Below are 13,945 nucleotides of genomic sequence, written 5' to 3'. Positions count from 1 at the left end.
CTTATTAACATAGATGGAAATATCACCACCTCAAAGCAACACCAAGCCGATTGCTTCCTTTAACTGAAAATCACTTGGATAGAAAACAGATGTATGTCAGAGCAGACACGATCAACCCAGGAAAGGTGATTTCTTAGAGAAACTTAAAACTACTTACAGACTCCAGGCAAGGGCTCTAATGTCAGTCTATGTATTGTGAAACTTTAATTTCACTGTAAATTTAATATGTCCATACTTAATTGCAATTTTTCCTGGAGTAATTGTACTTGATCGTTTCTGGGAGTTGCCATGCTTGGCAAAGGAACATTTTACACTCAATGAGCGCCATTCTATCAAGATTTGGTTAACTCTTCACTGCACCAGTTGTGTATCTTAAACCCAAACTTAGTAGCAAACTCAGCACCTCTCTCTGCATCCACATAAAAGGAAGTCCAACATTGTAATGAATTGTTGGAGAGGCAGTATGAGTAGTAAGTACAAGGAGCTAGGTACCAAATTAAGAAGCAGAGCCTCTAAGGTCATAATCTCTGGGTTAATACCTAAGCCACATGCAAATTAGCATAAGACAAATCAGAGAAAGGTGTTGAATGTGTGGATTAAAGACTGGTATGAGAGAAGTGTGTTACGGGTTGATGGGACACTGGCAGCAATATTAGGAAAAGTGGGATCTGTACCGTTGGGGTGGTCTGCACCCCCACCATACTGGGACCGGTGTTCTTGCAAGCCACATAACTAATAACAAAGAAAATTACAACACAGGAACAGGCCCTTCGGCCCTCCAAGCCTGCATCGACCATGCTGTCCGAATGAACTAAAACCCCCTACCCTTCCGGGGACCATATCCCTCTATTCCCATTCTATTCATGTATTTGTCCAGACGCCCCTTAAAAGTCACCATCATATCTGCTTCCACTACCTCCTCCGGCAGCGAGTTCCAGGCACCCACCACCCTCTGTAAAAAACTTGCTTCATACATCTCCTTTAAATCTTGCCCCTCGCACCTTAAACCTGTGCCCCCTAGTAATTGACTCTTCTACCCTGGGAAAAAGCTTCTGACTATCCACTCTGTCCATGACCCTCATAATCTTGTAGACTTCGATCAGGTCGCCCCTCAACCTCCGTCATTTCAGTGAGAGCAAACCAAGTTTCTCCAACCTCTCCTCACAGCTAATGCCTTCCATACCAGGCAACATCCTGGTAAATCTTTTCTGTACTCTCTCCAAAGCCTCCACACCCTTCTGGTAGTGTGGCAACCAGAATTGAACATTATATTCCAAGTGCGGCCTAACTGAGGTTCTATAAAGCATGACTTGCCAATTTTTAAACTCCGTGCCCCAGCCAATGAAGGCAAGCATGTGTTTCAGAGCCAACCAGAGAGCAGGCTATGCTAGACCTGTCATTGCGCAACAAAATGGATGAATTAATGATCTCAGTGCAGGCACGCCTAGGTAGCAGCAACCATGATATGATTGAATTTTACATTCAGTTTGAGGGTCACTGTCTGTGGAGTTTGCACATTCTCCTAGTGTCTGCGTGAGTTTCCTCCGGGTGCTCCGGTTTCCTCCCACAGTCCAAAGACGTGCGGGTTAGGTTGATTGGCCAAGCTAAAATTGCCCCTTAGTGTCCTGCGATGCGTACGTTGGAGGGATTAGTGGGTAAAATATGTAGGGATATGGGGGTAGGGCCTGGGTGGGATTGAGGTCGGTGCAGACTCGATGGGCCGAATGGCCTCTTTCTGTACTGTAGGGTTTCTATGATTCTATGAGGGAGAGAGAAGTGGATCTGAGATTACGGCGAAATTTTACCAAATATCGACAAAGGCCGATAGCAATTGGGAAAAGCAGCGCTGAAGCTGCCACCACCAAAGGAGGCTTTCTCCACCATATTGTTCAAGACGTAGTAAAAATAAATGGCAAGGAATGGGTCCCACGATGTTAAGTTGGTGGAGCGATCTCTCAATGAGCCCACCACGCCTGCAACTTCATTTTGGAAGATCGGGAAGCCGTTTATAAAGGCCACTCCAGTGCACAAAGGTTCACTTGGAACCCACCCCTACTCAACTCACCCCCCCGGCACTGTCCCCTGGCACTGCCAGGGGTTAGTGCCCAGGCAGTGTCTGAGCATGACTCTTCCCTTCCTCCTCCCTCCCCAACCCCAAGCAAATAACACACCTGAGATCCTCCGGAGCTCTGCTCGCCAGTTGCATATCTTGGGAGATCAATTGGGTTTCACATTGGTCTGCCCTCACGCCGACATGAATGGACTTTCTTTTGGGGGTGGGGAGTAGATGACTGAGGCATTGAGGTCTGATCGTGAGATGCTGATGTATGGAAATGATTCCCGACTTAATCCCATTGCATCACTGGCAGAGGGATGGTGTGAAACTCAATTTGGACATTTCACAAGATTTTCCGTGCCCATAGCTGAACCTGGCTGACGAGACCGGGAGTGGAAAATTCTGGGATATGTTTTTAAGTTTAAATAAGGGCAATTATGAAGGCATGAAAGCTAAGCTGTCTAAAGTGAACTAGGCTAAAGAATAGGTGAATAGAGATGTAGTGGCAGATATTTAAGGGGATGTTTCAATATACACACAATAAATACATGCCAACTACTAAGAACATGTCCAAGGGATGGACCCACCATCCATGGTTAACTAGCAAGATTAACGATAGTATCAAATCTAAAGCAAAAACATATAATTGTATAAAGACACCAAACTAGAAGCAGGAGTAGGCCATTCGGCCCTTTGAGCCTGCTCCGCCCTTCATCTTGATCTTGGCTGATCATTGAATTCAATATCCTGATTCCCCCGCCTCCCATATCCGTTGATCCCTTTAGCGTCAAAAGCTATATCTAATTTATTTTTGAAATCAGGCAACGTTTTGGCCTTAACTACTTTCTGTCGGAGTGAATTCCACACATTCACCACCCTCTGGATGAAGAAATTTCTCCTCGCCTCAGTTCTAAAAGGCTTAACCCTTATCCTTAAACTGTGACCCCCTAGTTCCGGACTCCCCCGCCATTAGGAACATTCTTTCTGAATCTACCCTGTCTAACCCTGTTAGAATTTTATAAGTTTCTATGAGATCCCCTCTCACTCTTCTAAACTCTAGTGAATATAATCCTAACGAATTTAGTCTCGCCTCATGCAGACCTGCCATCCCAGGAATTGGCCTGGTCAAGACAGGTGGTAGGTCAGGGGATTGGACAGAATTTAAGGAACAACAAAGGATGACGAGAACAAGGGGCGGGGGGACGGATTTGAGTATGAGAGAAAGATAGAAATATAAATGTAACAGTTTTTAATATTTTCTTGAGTACTGGTCCTATAGAAAGTTAGTCAGGAGAATTGATAATGGAAATCAAGGAGATGATAGAACAATTGAACAGGTATTTTGCATCAGTCTTCACTATACAGGATACAAGTAACAATTCAGAAGCAGTTATAAACCAGGAAATGGAAGGGAGGGAGGAACCCGGGAAATTACGGTCACAGAGTAGTGGTTTTGAGTAAAATATTGGCACTGTAGGCTGACAAGAACCCGGGTTCTGATGGACTTCATCCTCATGTGGTGAAAGAGGTGGCTAGTCAGTTAGTTGATGCATTGGTTCTAATTTTCCAAAACACTCTAGATTTGGAGAAGGTCCCATTAGATTGGAAGATAGCAAATGACAGAGAGCGGGAAAGTACAGGCTTCAGTTAGCTTAACATCTGTCAACGAGAAAATGTTCGAAACATTTAATAAAGAAGTTATAGCACAGCATTTGGATAAGCTCAAGATAATCAGGCAGAGTCAACATGGTTTTGCGAAAGGAAAATCACGTTTAACCAACTATTTCAGGAAGTGATGTGCTGTGGATAAAGGGGAACCGGTGGATGTACTGTACTTAGATTTCCAGAAGGCATTTGATAAAGTGTCATATCTAAGATTATTACACAATATCAAAGCTCACATGGAGGGTAACATATTGATGTGAATAGAAGTTTGGCTGGCTAGCAGGAAGCAGAGAGTAGGCATAAATTGGTCTTTTTCAGGTTGGCAAGATGTAACAAATTGTAGTGAACCAGATGGGATTTTACAACAGTCAGTGGTTGTTGTAATGGCCACCATTACAGTCTTCAATTCTAGATTTATTAATAAAATTTAAATTCTTCACCCACACAGCAGATACATCAGATAATGCAATGATTAACCTTTACCTAAAATATGAAGGTCTCTGGATTGAACCCAGACAGAAACATGCTCACCTGTATCTAAGTTGCAGCAAACTTGCGGACTTGACAAGAGAAAGCACAGCATTTAGGAAGAGTTTTGATTCTACATTGAAAAATTGACAAACATCTCTGTTCATTCACCAGAGGACTGAACAAGAGGAAGTGTATTGTGTCGTTCAGTCAAACATCACGTGTTTGCTGCAAGCTTGAGAACGCAGTTTTTCCTCCCACCATCCAGTTAGTGAAGGAGAATATTTCACCACGAATGCCCCAAGAACAAAAGAATGCTCAGTGGTTCTCAGCATTCCTTTCGCACTATTCTATAGTCGCCAGAAATAGAAGTTTACAAAAAATTATTTTGGCAGATGTCATATGACCGAAATTGTGTTCCCTCTCTCTCTCTCCCATCCCCCACTCTTCCATTGAGGCCCACTCATTCACACATGCAGTCTTTCACTGTCCACATGAATCCGGCAGCTTCTACTTTTTATTCTTCTTTCATTTACTCCTGACAGTTTAAGAGAGAGTTTCCTGGGCTTTGGGGTTGGAAGGGTAGGAAGGATTTCCAAAACCCTATTAGCTGCTGGAAGGAAATTGCTACAGAATGCATCTCATTACCATACTGTAACAAATACTGCATTGGTAAACCAACCAAAAAAATGCAGAAATCTTGATTAAACCCAGCACTTTCAAGCTCTCGGTTTGGAAAGCGAAACCACTAAGTTGTCATTATCTGGCCTTGACAAAAGGAAATGTTCAGAAAAATGACAACTCGCATTTACTTAACTCCTTTAACATCATAAAATGTCCCAAGGCACTTGACAGAAGCATTCTCTTTCTCTTTTCAACTACCATACCCCAAGAGAGTATAATGGGGACCATGGGCCTCTGTGTTAACTGTGGTCCAGAGGCATGGATCATATCCATTGGTAGCACATTCATCCAGTTTGTTCATTGTCTATCTCGAGGTCTTTTACCATCGATCTTTCCCATCAGCATCAGACTTTCTGAATCATGATTTCTTATTGCAGCCCAAGAGATCCCAAATCTGCAGAGTTCATTTAGTCTCCGATTTTGGTTGTATCAACCCATTGTGTGACTTGTCTCAGAAATCTTCATTATTCACCCCATAAACCATAACTCTGCAACATCAATTCTTCTTTATATGGCTTCACTGATTGTTCAACAGTCATTTCAAAGAGGCATTATCAAATTGAGTCTCATAAGGTGATATTAGAGCAGTTGACTAAAAGCTTGGTCGAAGAGGTAGGTTTTAAAAGAGGAAAAGGAGGCGGAAAAGTGGAGGGAGGGTATTCTAGAGTTTATTAGGGCTTAGGCAGCTGAAGACACAGCTGACATTGGCGAGGTGGCCAAAATCAGAGGTGCGCAAGAGGCCAGAAGTAGAAGAACAGAGATCGCGGAAGATTTTTAATACTCAAAGAGATTATAGAGATAGGAAGGAGGCATGGTCATTTGATTTTTTATTTAATTCATTCATGGGACATTGGAGTCGTTGGCTGGGTCAGCATTTGTTGTCCATCGAACTGAGTGGTTTGCTAGGCCATTTCAGAGGGCGGTTGAGAGTCAACCCACGTTGCTGTGGCTCTGGAGTCACGTGTAGGCCAGGCCAGATTAGGACGGCAAATATCCTTCCCTACAGGGCATTAGTGAACCAGATGGGTTTTTCCAATAATCAGGAGATTCTTAATTCCAGATTTTTTTTTATTGAATTCAAATTCCACCATCTGCCATGGCGGGATTCGAACCCAGGTCCCCAGAACATTAGCTGAGTTTCTGGATTAATAGTCGAGCGATAATACCACTAGGCCATCGCCTTCCCCAAGGAGTGATTTGAACACAAAGATGATGATTTAAAATTGAATCCTGATAGGTCAATGGGCACAGAGATTGTTCTATAAATGCTTTTTTAAGAATTTATTTCCTTTCTGTACTGTGGTTCCATAGTTCAGAGAGAATGCCATGTTGTACCTGGGATCACAGGGGAAATGCAGTGATGTATAAGAAATGAGTAAGAAGCTTGAGTCATGAGTTTAATGCTTTATTTCACATATCATAAAATGGACTCAACTATGTACAGGAAAGTAGCCGCACAGGAGAAAACTATTGTATAAAATAAATCTTTTTCTTTTTTCCTTAAACCTTTATTTCCCCTCTCCCACTCCAATCCGGATTCTGATTTTAAACCTCTTGCTTTGATTGCAAGATTCTAAAATCCTCACAGTTTTGGGGTTTCTTGAGCACTGTTCGACAAAGAGCAGGGAGTTCACCCACCTTCCTGACCAGCACAACTACATTAGCACTCCTACATAGCGTATACATTGCTGTTTGTGAGGGCCTTGCTGTTCGGACAAAGGTATTCATGCATCTATCGGTGGAACAAGTGATTTGTAAGAATCTGGAGATACAAGATGAGGTGTTGTGTGTTAGCGAGTCTCAATAAAAATTGTCAATGCCTTACCTTCTATATTGTTAATGGAAGAAAAGCTTTTGTCAGCTAACTTTTTGCGTTACCTTCCATAATTTTGCCACAAGCACATATAATAGCAGTCGATGCAGAGTCTAATGATCCATCTGCTGGAGGGGCCTGGGGTCCTTGCGTACTGGTCTGAGAATCAGGAGTTAAACAGGGTAGATTCAGAAAGAATGTTCCTAACGGTGGGGGAATCCAGAAGTAGAGGTCATAGTTTGAGGATAAGGGATAAACCTTTTAGGACTGAAGTGAGGGGAAATTTCTTTACCCAGAGAATGGTGAATGTGTGAAATCCACTACCGCAGAAAGTAGCTGAGGCCAAAATGTTGTGTGATTTCAAGAAGAAATTAGATATAGCTTTTGAGGTTATAGGAATCAGGGATATGGGGGGAAAGGGGGATCAGGATATTGAATTTGACCAGCCATGATCATAATGAATGGTGGAACAGGCTCGAAGGGCTGAATGGCCCACTTGTACTTCTTGTTTCTATGTTAATTGTGCTGGGGACTTAAAGGCAATGAAAGAACTGTAAGGTGAGGGTGCAAGAACATTAATTATTTAATTGACACGTTTATCACAAGCTAACAAATGTGTGGAATTTCCTGAAGGTTTATTCTTCTAATCATTGCTGTCTAGTCGAATATTAGTCTTCAGAGAGGACAAAGGGAGATTCTTCTGAGATTCTCAGGTTAGATGTGCTGCTTGTATTAAACTCTTGTCTGACATAATCAAAATTGCAGGTTAGATCCAGATCAGGGAGGCCAGTTGGTTGGAAAATGCAAATGGGCATCAAAGCGACACTGAAATGTTGTTTGTTTTCTGAACACAAGAAGTAGAAGCAGGAGGAAGCCACCAGGCCCTTCAAGCCTGCCCCGCCATTCAATACCATCATGGCTGATCTATGCCGGCCTCAACTCCTTTGATTCGATTTATTATTGTCACATGTATTAACATACAGTATTGTTTCTTGCGTGCTGTACAGACAAAGCATACCATTCATAGAGAAGGAAACGAGAGAGTGCAGAATGTAGTGTTACAGTCATAGCTAGACTGTAGAGAAAGATCAACTTAATGCAAGGTAAGTCCATTCAAAAGCCTGATGGCAGCAGGGAAGAAGCTGTTCTTGAGTCGGTTGGTACGTGATCTCAGACTTTTGTATCTTTTTCCCGGTGGAAGAGAGAATGTCCAGGGTGCGTGGGCTCCTTAATTATGCTGGCTATTTTTCCCGAGGCAGCGGGAAGTGTAGACAGAGTCAATGGATGGGAGGCTGGTTTGCATGATGGATTGGGCTACATTCACGACCTTTTGTAGTTCCTTGCGGTCTTGGACAGAGCAGGAGCCACACCAAGCTGTGATACAACCAGAAAGAATGCTTTCTATGGTGCATCTGTAAAAGTTGATGAGAGTCGTAGCTGACATGCCAAATTTCCTTAGTCTTCTGGGAAAGTAGAGGCGTCCTTTTCCATGTCATTTCTCCATAGCCCTCTATTCGTCGATCTATCAAATATTTATCCAGCCCCACTTTAAATACTCCTAATGATCCAGCCTTTGGGACAGAGAATTCCAGAGATGAACACCCTCTGCAAGGAAATGGCTCATGTCCATCACTAAGATTCGAGAAGTACCTGGTCCACTCCTTTGTTGATGCCTTAATGTGATAGGAAGGAGATGCAGATGTGCCAAGCTCCACGATGATCCAATGTTGACCAAAGGGGTGTCTTTTGGAAATGCTTGGTTTTGTTTTCATTCAGATTCCAAGGGAAAAAAATCCATGCTTTTTCTTTTAAAGATATTAAAATATTCAGAGAATCAAAGCTGTGTTTCCAGTGATGTCTAAAGAGGCTACTCATTTAGCTCACTGACATTGTCCAGTTGCACAATTCTCCAGCATCTTCAAGCCAGAAACCTACTGAAAGGGAAAGGGCATATACAATGTTAGACAAACCTTTTAAACATGGTTCACCTGGCATTCAGTTTCGAGAAGGTGTGGGGAAAAAGATACTGTTTGAATGGACAGGGAGGACTGAGATGGTAATCTGGAAAAAAGACTTTCACTGCTTTATCCAGGAAGAATAATGGATACGGGGTAAGAGTTACAGGCTGGAATCTCATTGAAGAATTCCAATTGATGTTTTTGTTTGTGTGATCAGGGAGAAGTTGAGCACACATTTTGACTTCTTCAGTGAAATTATCTGATACTTTGTTTAGTTATCTGGGATAACCTATATTCTAAATTAAATAACTTTATCATGATAGCTCCTGGCATCCTTTTCTGTTTAAATATGTTTCTGGTGCTATTTCGTTAAGACAGATAAATTATGCACAAAACTTGGAGTACACAGGATTGAGTTATGAGAATGCAATTATTTTGAGGGAGTCTGGTCAAAGAAGAAAAGTTTTGACCTCATCCTGGTGTGTTCTGTGATGTAGTTGTTCGTACTAATACTGTGCCTTGTTGTGAGGTGTGGGGAGGGAGTCGTACTTGTAATATGAATTTTCCTCTGAAGTTGAGCTGTAAATCTCCTCCTTTTCTCTCCAAGTCAACAATTTCTCCTGCACCCTGACCATAAAATGAGCGCCCCCCACGTTAACTATCCATTTGCCTTATAAATTGGGCGGCACAGTGGTTAGCGCTGCTGCCTCACAGCGCCAGGCCAGGGACCCGGGTTCCATTCCCAGCTTGGTTTACTGTCTGTGTGGAGTTTGCACGTTCTCCCTGTGTCTGCGTAGGTTTCCTCTGGGTGCTCCAGTTTTCTCCCACAGTCCAAAAGACGTGCTGGTTAGGGTGCATTGGCCATGCTAAATTCTCCCTCACTGTACCCAAACAGGGACCTGAGTGTGGCAACTAGGGGATTTTCACAGTAACTTCATTGCAGTGTTAATGTAAGCCTACTTGTGACTGATAAATAAACTTAAAGCTTAATTGTTTGTGGGGTGTCGCTGATGCAGAATGGTTGTTCTCTCTGCTACGTAACAAGCAGCTGCATTTGTGTTTCGGTGTGATAAGGTACTTTGTAAAAGCGAGTATTATTTCTCTTTGTATTGCAGCAATGAATTCAAACTTGTTCTGTACTCTTTGGTGCGGTCAGTTCCCGCCCAGTTATTGCTAGTCTGAAATCCACCTTTGAAGCAGATCTATGTGGGTGTTGGGTCTGTTTTCTGTTGGTTTTAAATATTGGCTCCCTCTGTTTGTTCTGATTGCTCAGCCCATTGTACGCAGCGTTGGACCCAGTGCCAGAGCAACTGGAGACATGAATAAATGGCTTTTTCAGCATTTTCTCAAAAGAGCACAGTGAACAATAACTCTAGGCGGGACATTAAAACTCCGTCTAAACAGCCATTTCATCAAGTTTACTGACAGCGCTGTGATTGGCATCCCCCCCTTTTTGCTCTGCTAACCTCCAAGTCATTAATAAATAGTATCAGAAAGCAAAGAGAAGGGGGTTATTCATCTCATCGCGCCTGTGTGGGCTCTTTGAAAGTGCTATCCAGTTAGTCAAAAGACCTCATTCTTTCCCTATAGTCAAGCAGCATTTACCTTTTCAAATGTGTACGCAATGTCCTTTCGAAAGGTACGATTGAATCTTCTTTTACCACCTTTCAGGCAGTGTGTTCCAGATCATCATAACCCACTTCATTCAAAATATTCTCATCTCCCCTCTTTTGTTTTTGCCAGTTATCTTAAATCTGTTTCACACAAGGGGTTACAGCACAGAAGGAGGCCATTTGGCCCATCATGTCAATGCTGCCTTACTGCAAGAGCAACTTGGCTAATCGCACCCCCCTGTCCTTTTTATTTGTAGCCCTGCATTTTCTTTTTCTTCCGGTGCTTATCCGAGTCCCTTTTGAAAGCCATGATTGAATCTGTCTCCACTACATTTTCAGACAGTACATTCCAGATCCTGACCACTCGCTGTGTGAATCTGCCTTCACCACACTCTCAGGCAGTGTATTCCAAATCCTAACCACTCAGTGCGCACAAAAAGAATTTCCTTACGTCACCATTGTTTTGCTTGCCATTCATCATAGGTCGGTGTCCTCTGGTTCTAAACCTTTCAGCCGATGGGAACTGTTTTTCCCTATCAGCTCTGTCCAGACCCCTCATGATTTTGAACACCTCTATCAAATCTTCGCTCAACCTTCCCTTCTTCAAGCAGAACAACCCCAGCTCCTCCAATTTATGCACATAACTAAAGTTATGGAACCATTCTCAGACATCTTTCCTGCATCTTCTGTAACACTTACACATCCTTGCTAAAGTTGGGTGCCAGAATTGGGCACAATACTCCAGTTGCAGCCAAACCAGTGTTTTATACAGGTTCACCATAACTTTTACTTTTGTATACTTATAGTGGCACAGCAGTCAGCACTGCTACCTTACAGGACGAGGGACCCATGTTCAATTCCAGCCTTGGGTGACTGTGTGGAGTTTACACATTCCTCTGAAGTTTGTCAGCATGCTCCTTGCAGTTCACAATCCTTCCAAGCTTTGTGTCATCCTCATAGTTTGAAATTGTGCCTGGTACACACAAGTCAATGTCGTAAACCACTGAAAAACACTGTCCACCACTGTTGTCTGTTTGCTGTCACTCAGTCAATCATTTATCCATGCTAGCACTGTCCCTTTGATTCCATGGGATTCAACTTTCCTGGCACTTGATCCTTTTGGAAGTTGTTGTGCACCACTTCCATCATGCAACCCTCACAGTTACCTCATCAAAAAACTCAAATCAATTTAGTTAAATATCATATTTTGCTGACTTTCCTTAATCAATCCACTTTTGTCAAAGTGATAATTCTGGAGTCTCTGGAAACTTTTCCAACACTGAGGTTAAACTGACTAGTTGACAAGGCACGGTGGCACAGTGGTTAGCACTGCTGCCTCACATCACCAGGGACCCGGGTTCAAATCCTGGCTTGGGTCTCTTTCTGTGTGGAGTTTGCACGTTCTCCCCGTGTCTGCGTGGGTTTCCTCTGGGTGCTCCGGTTTCCTCCCAGTCCAGTCCAAAAGACGTGCTGGTTAGGTGCGTTAGCCATGCTAAATTCTCCCTCAGTGTACCCAAACAGGAGCCGGAGTGTGGCGACTAGGGGATTTTCACAGTAACTTCATTGCAGTGTTAATGTAAGCCTACTTGTGACACTAATAAATAAACGTTAAACTTTAACTCTTTGGTTGCTAGGTTTATCGTTGCAGCTTTTAATTGAGCAAGTGTGTGACGTTTGCAATCTTTCCTATCAGCGCTGTCAAAACACATCTCAATTTTTAACACCTCTATTAAATCTCCTTTGGACTGACTTATCTGCATTTACGTTTTCCCCACAGGTGAGGTGCGTCTAACCCCGGAGGACTACGCCAGGGCTCAGAAGTACTGCAAGTACGCCGGCAGCGCCCTTCAGTACGAAGACGTGGGGACAGCTGTGGAGAACCTCCAAAAGGCCCTCAAGTTGCTCACCACGGGGAGGGAATGAGTCCCTTACCTGCAGTGCCCACACATAACTTGTATCCTCTCCACTGGTCCAAAGAACTAACCAGTCCGCAGCTCCACTCCGCCCTTGCATAACAAAAGGGCCTGTTGTTTCCCCATCAACGTCCCACATACCTTGATCTGCAGACCGTGTTGCATTTTGTATCTCAAAGGAAGGAAGAAGATGCTTTGGGTGCCAGGTGTGACTGTTAATGGCTTGGGTTTCATAGCTAAGGATTTTTTTATTTTTAAAAGGCACTTGTGATGGCAACATTAAAGAAATGTGCATCAAGTTCTTAATTCTGCTGCTTTTTCAGTGAGGTAGCTATCCTGTATATGGATACTTCAATTTAATGCAAGAACAGCAACCCGGGGCCGGGCGGGGGGGGGTTAGGTGTATAATGCCCTACGATTTTACGTATGCTCATTCAACAGTAGAACACAAATCACGCACCAATTTCACCCCGCATCTCCCACCCTTCACAATCCCATCATGGTCTGGGGTAGGTCAAGCCACAGCCATATGTTATGCAGTTTGGTTTGACTGTCGAGTGTAGCACATTCTCAGACTTTAGGTAATCCATTGTCCTCCTTGACAAGTACAACGTTGACCATCTCAGCGAGCAGTGGAAAGTGACAGACAGCATTGCTGAGATTCCAGTCCGGGTTCTTCTGTGTATATATTTGAGAGGAGGGGGTGTCGTGATTTGTGTACAATAGGTGTCGAAGCAGATCTTAGATGCTGCGCACATAGCCTGTCAAACCCCCCTGGTGCCAATAGGCAGCACTTCCACTGACTCCCCGATGTCTCCCAAATAAATGTTCTATTAAACATATCCAGTCAGCCTTTGAGCTAATATAACCAGTTGCCAGAGAGATGTTCAGCATGCATGGAAGAAGTGTCATTAAGCATTATGTCTTGTAATAAATAACTGTGATCTGACTGTTTCTCTTTTTCTCTGGAATTTGAGGTGGGATAAGTTGCACTGTGTATTAAGAATGTGTGTTTGTGTGTGACTGAGGCTAGAATTATCCTTCATAAATTATTTGCAAAGTGGAATAAGCCCAATGCAACATGGAGTCAGCCCATTGCGTAATAGGTTTACCATTGCCTAAATTTTCTTTTTTTGGGGGACTTGACAACGTAAAGTAACAGTACTGATCAAGAATCATTGCGTTTTTTCTTTCTGGGGGAGCTCTCAAAAGAAACAAAGCACATCCTCAGTGAATGCACCCGCTTCCCTTTGGCAGCAAGATCCTGTGGGCCTGATTTGCGACTGCCATGAAGTACTCCCACACGGCACTTTTTGTTACTTGTACTGATCAAACCATAACAGAAATAAAACATGTGCATTTGATCTGTCACTTTATTGTACTGTGCCATCCATTGCATTGAGAAATTCACCCTGCAGTGCAGTGTGTGTCTGCATTGATCATCTTTCATTTTCTCTTGACAAATGCTATCTCTGTATCCAGAATAAAGTTGATCAAGTCTCCAGTTTAGTATACAGGGACCAGTTATTTTATTAGTGTTGGCCATGGTTCAATTGGCAGCATTGTGGATCAACCCACAGCACGTGGACTGCAGCGCTTCAAGAAGGCAGCTCGCCACCACCTTCTCAAGGGCAACTGGGGATGGACGGCAAGTGTTGAGCAGCCAGTGAGCCCATGTCCCATGAACGAATGGAAAAGAAATGAGTCTTAAGACCTAATTTAGAGGCTTGAATATTATATCTAATCTAAGCCAATGTTGCAATGGAGTGCTTTCA

At 43.2% G+C, this 13,945-nt stretch overlaps 1 protein-coding gene across 2 annotated transcripts in view; it reads left to right on the top strand.

The window, feature by feature from the left end:
• The window catches only part of vta1 (vesicle (multivesicular body) trafficking 1), a 152,007-nt gene extending 138,466 nt beyond the window's left edge, over positions 1 to 13,541 (top strand). For both annotated transcript variants that reach the window (XM_078229424.1, XM_078229425.1), the window contains exon 8: positions 12,035 to 13,541. In XM_078229424.1, the coding sequence (XP_078085550.1) occupies positions 12,035 to 12,180 (146 nt within the window). In that variant the 3' untranslated portion in view covers positions 12,181 to 13,541. The remainder of the gene's footprint in view (positions 1 to 12,034) is intronic.
• Positions 13,542 to 13,945: the final 404 nt, after the last annotated feature.

Source organism: Mustelus asterias, chromosome 15, assembly GCF_964213995.1.
Source record: "Mustelus asterias chromosome 15, sMusAst1.hap1.1, whole genome shotgun sequence".
Classification (NCBI taxonomy): domain Eukaryota; kingdom Metazoa; phylum Chordata; class Chondrichthyes; order Carcharhiniformes; family Triakidae; genus Mustelus; species Mustelus asterias.
The sequence above is the reverse complement of the archived record's forward strand: the minus strand, read 5'-3'. Positions and strand labels throughout refer to the sequence as shown.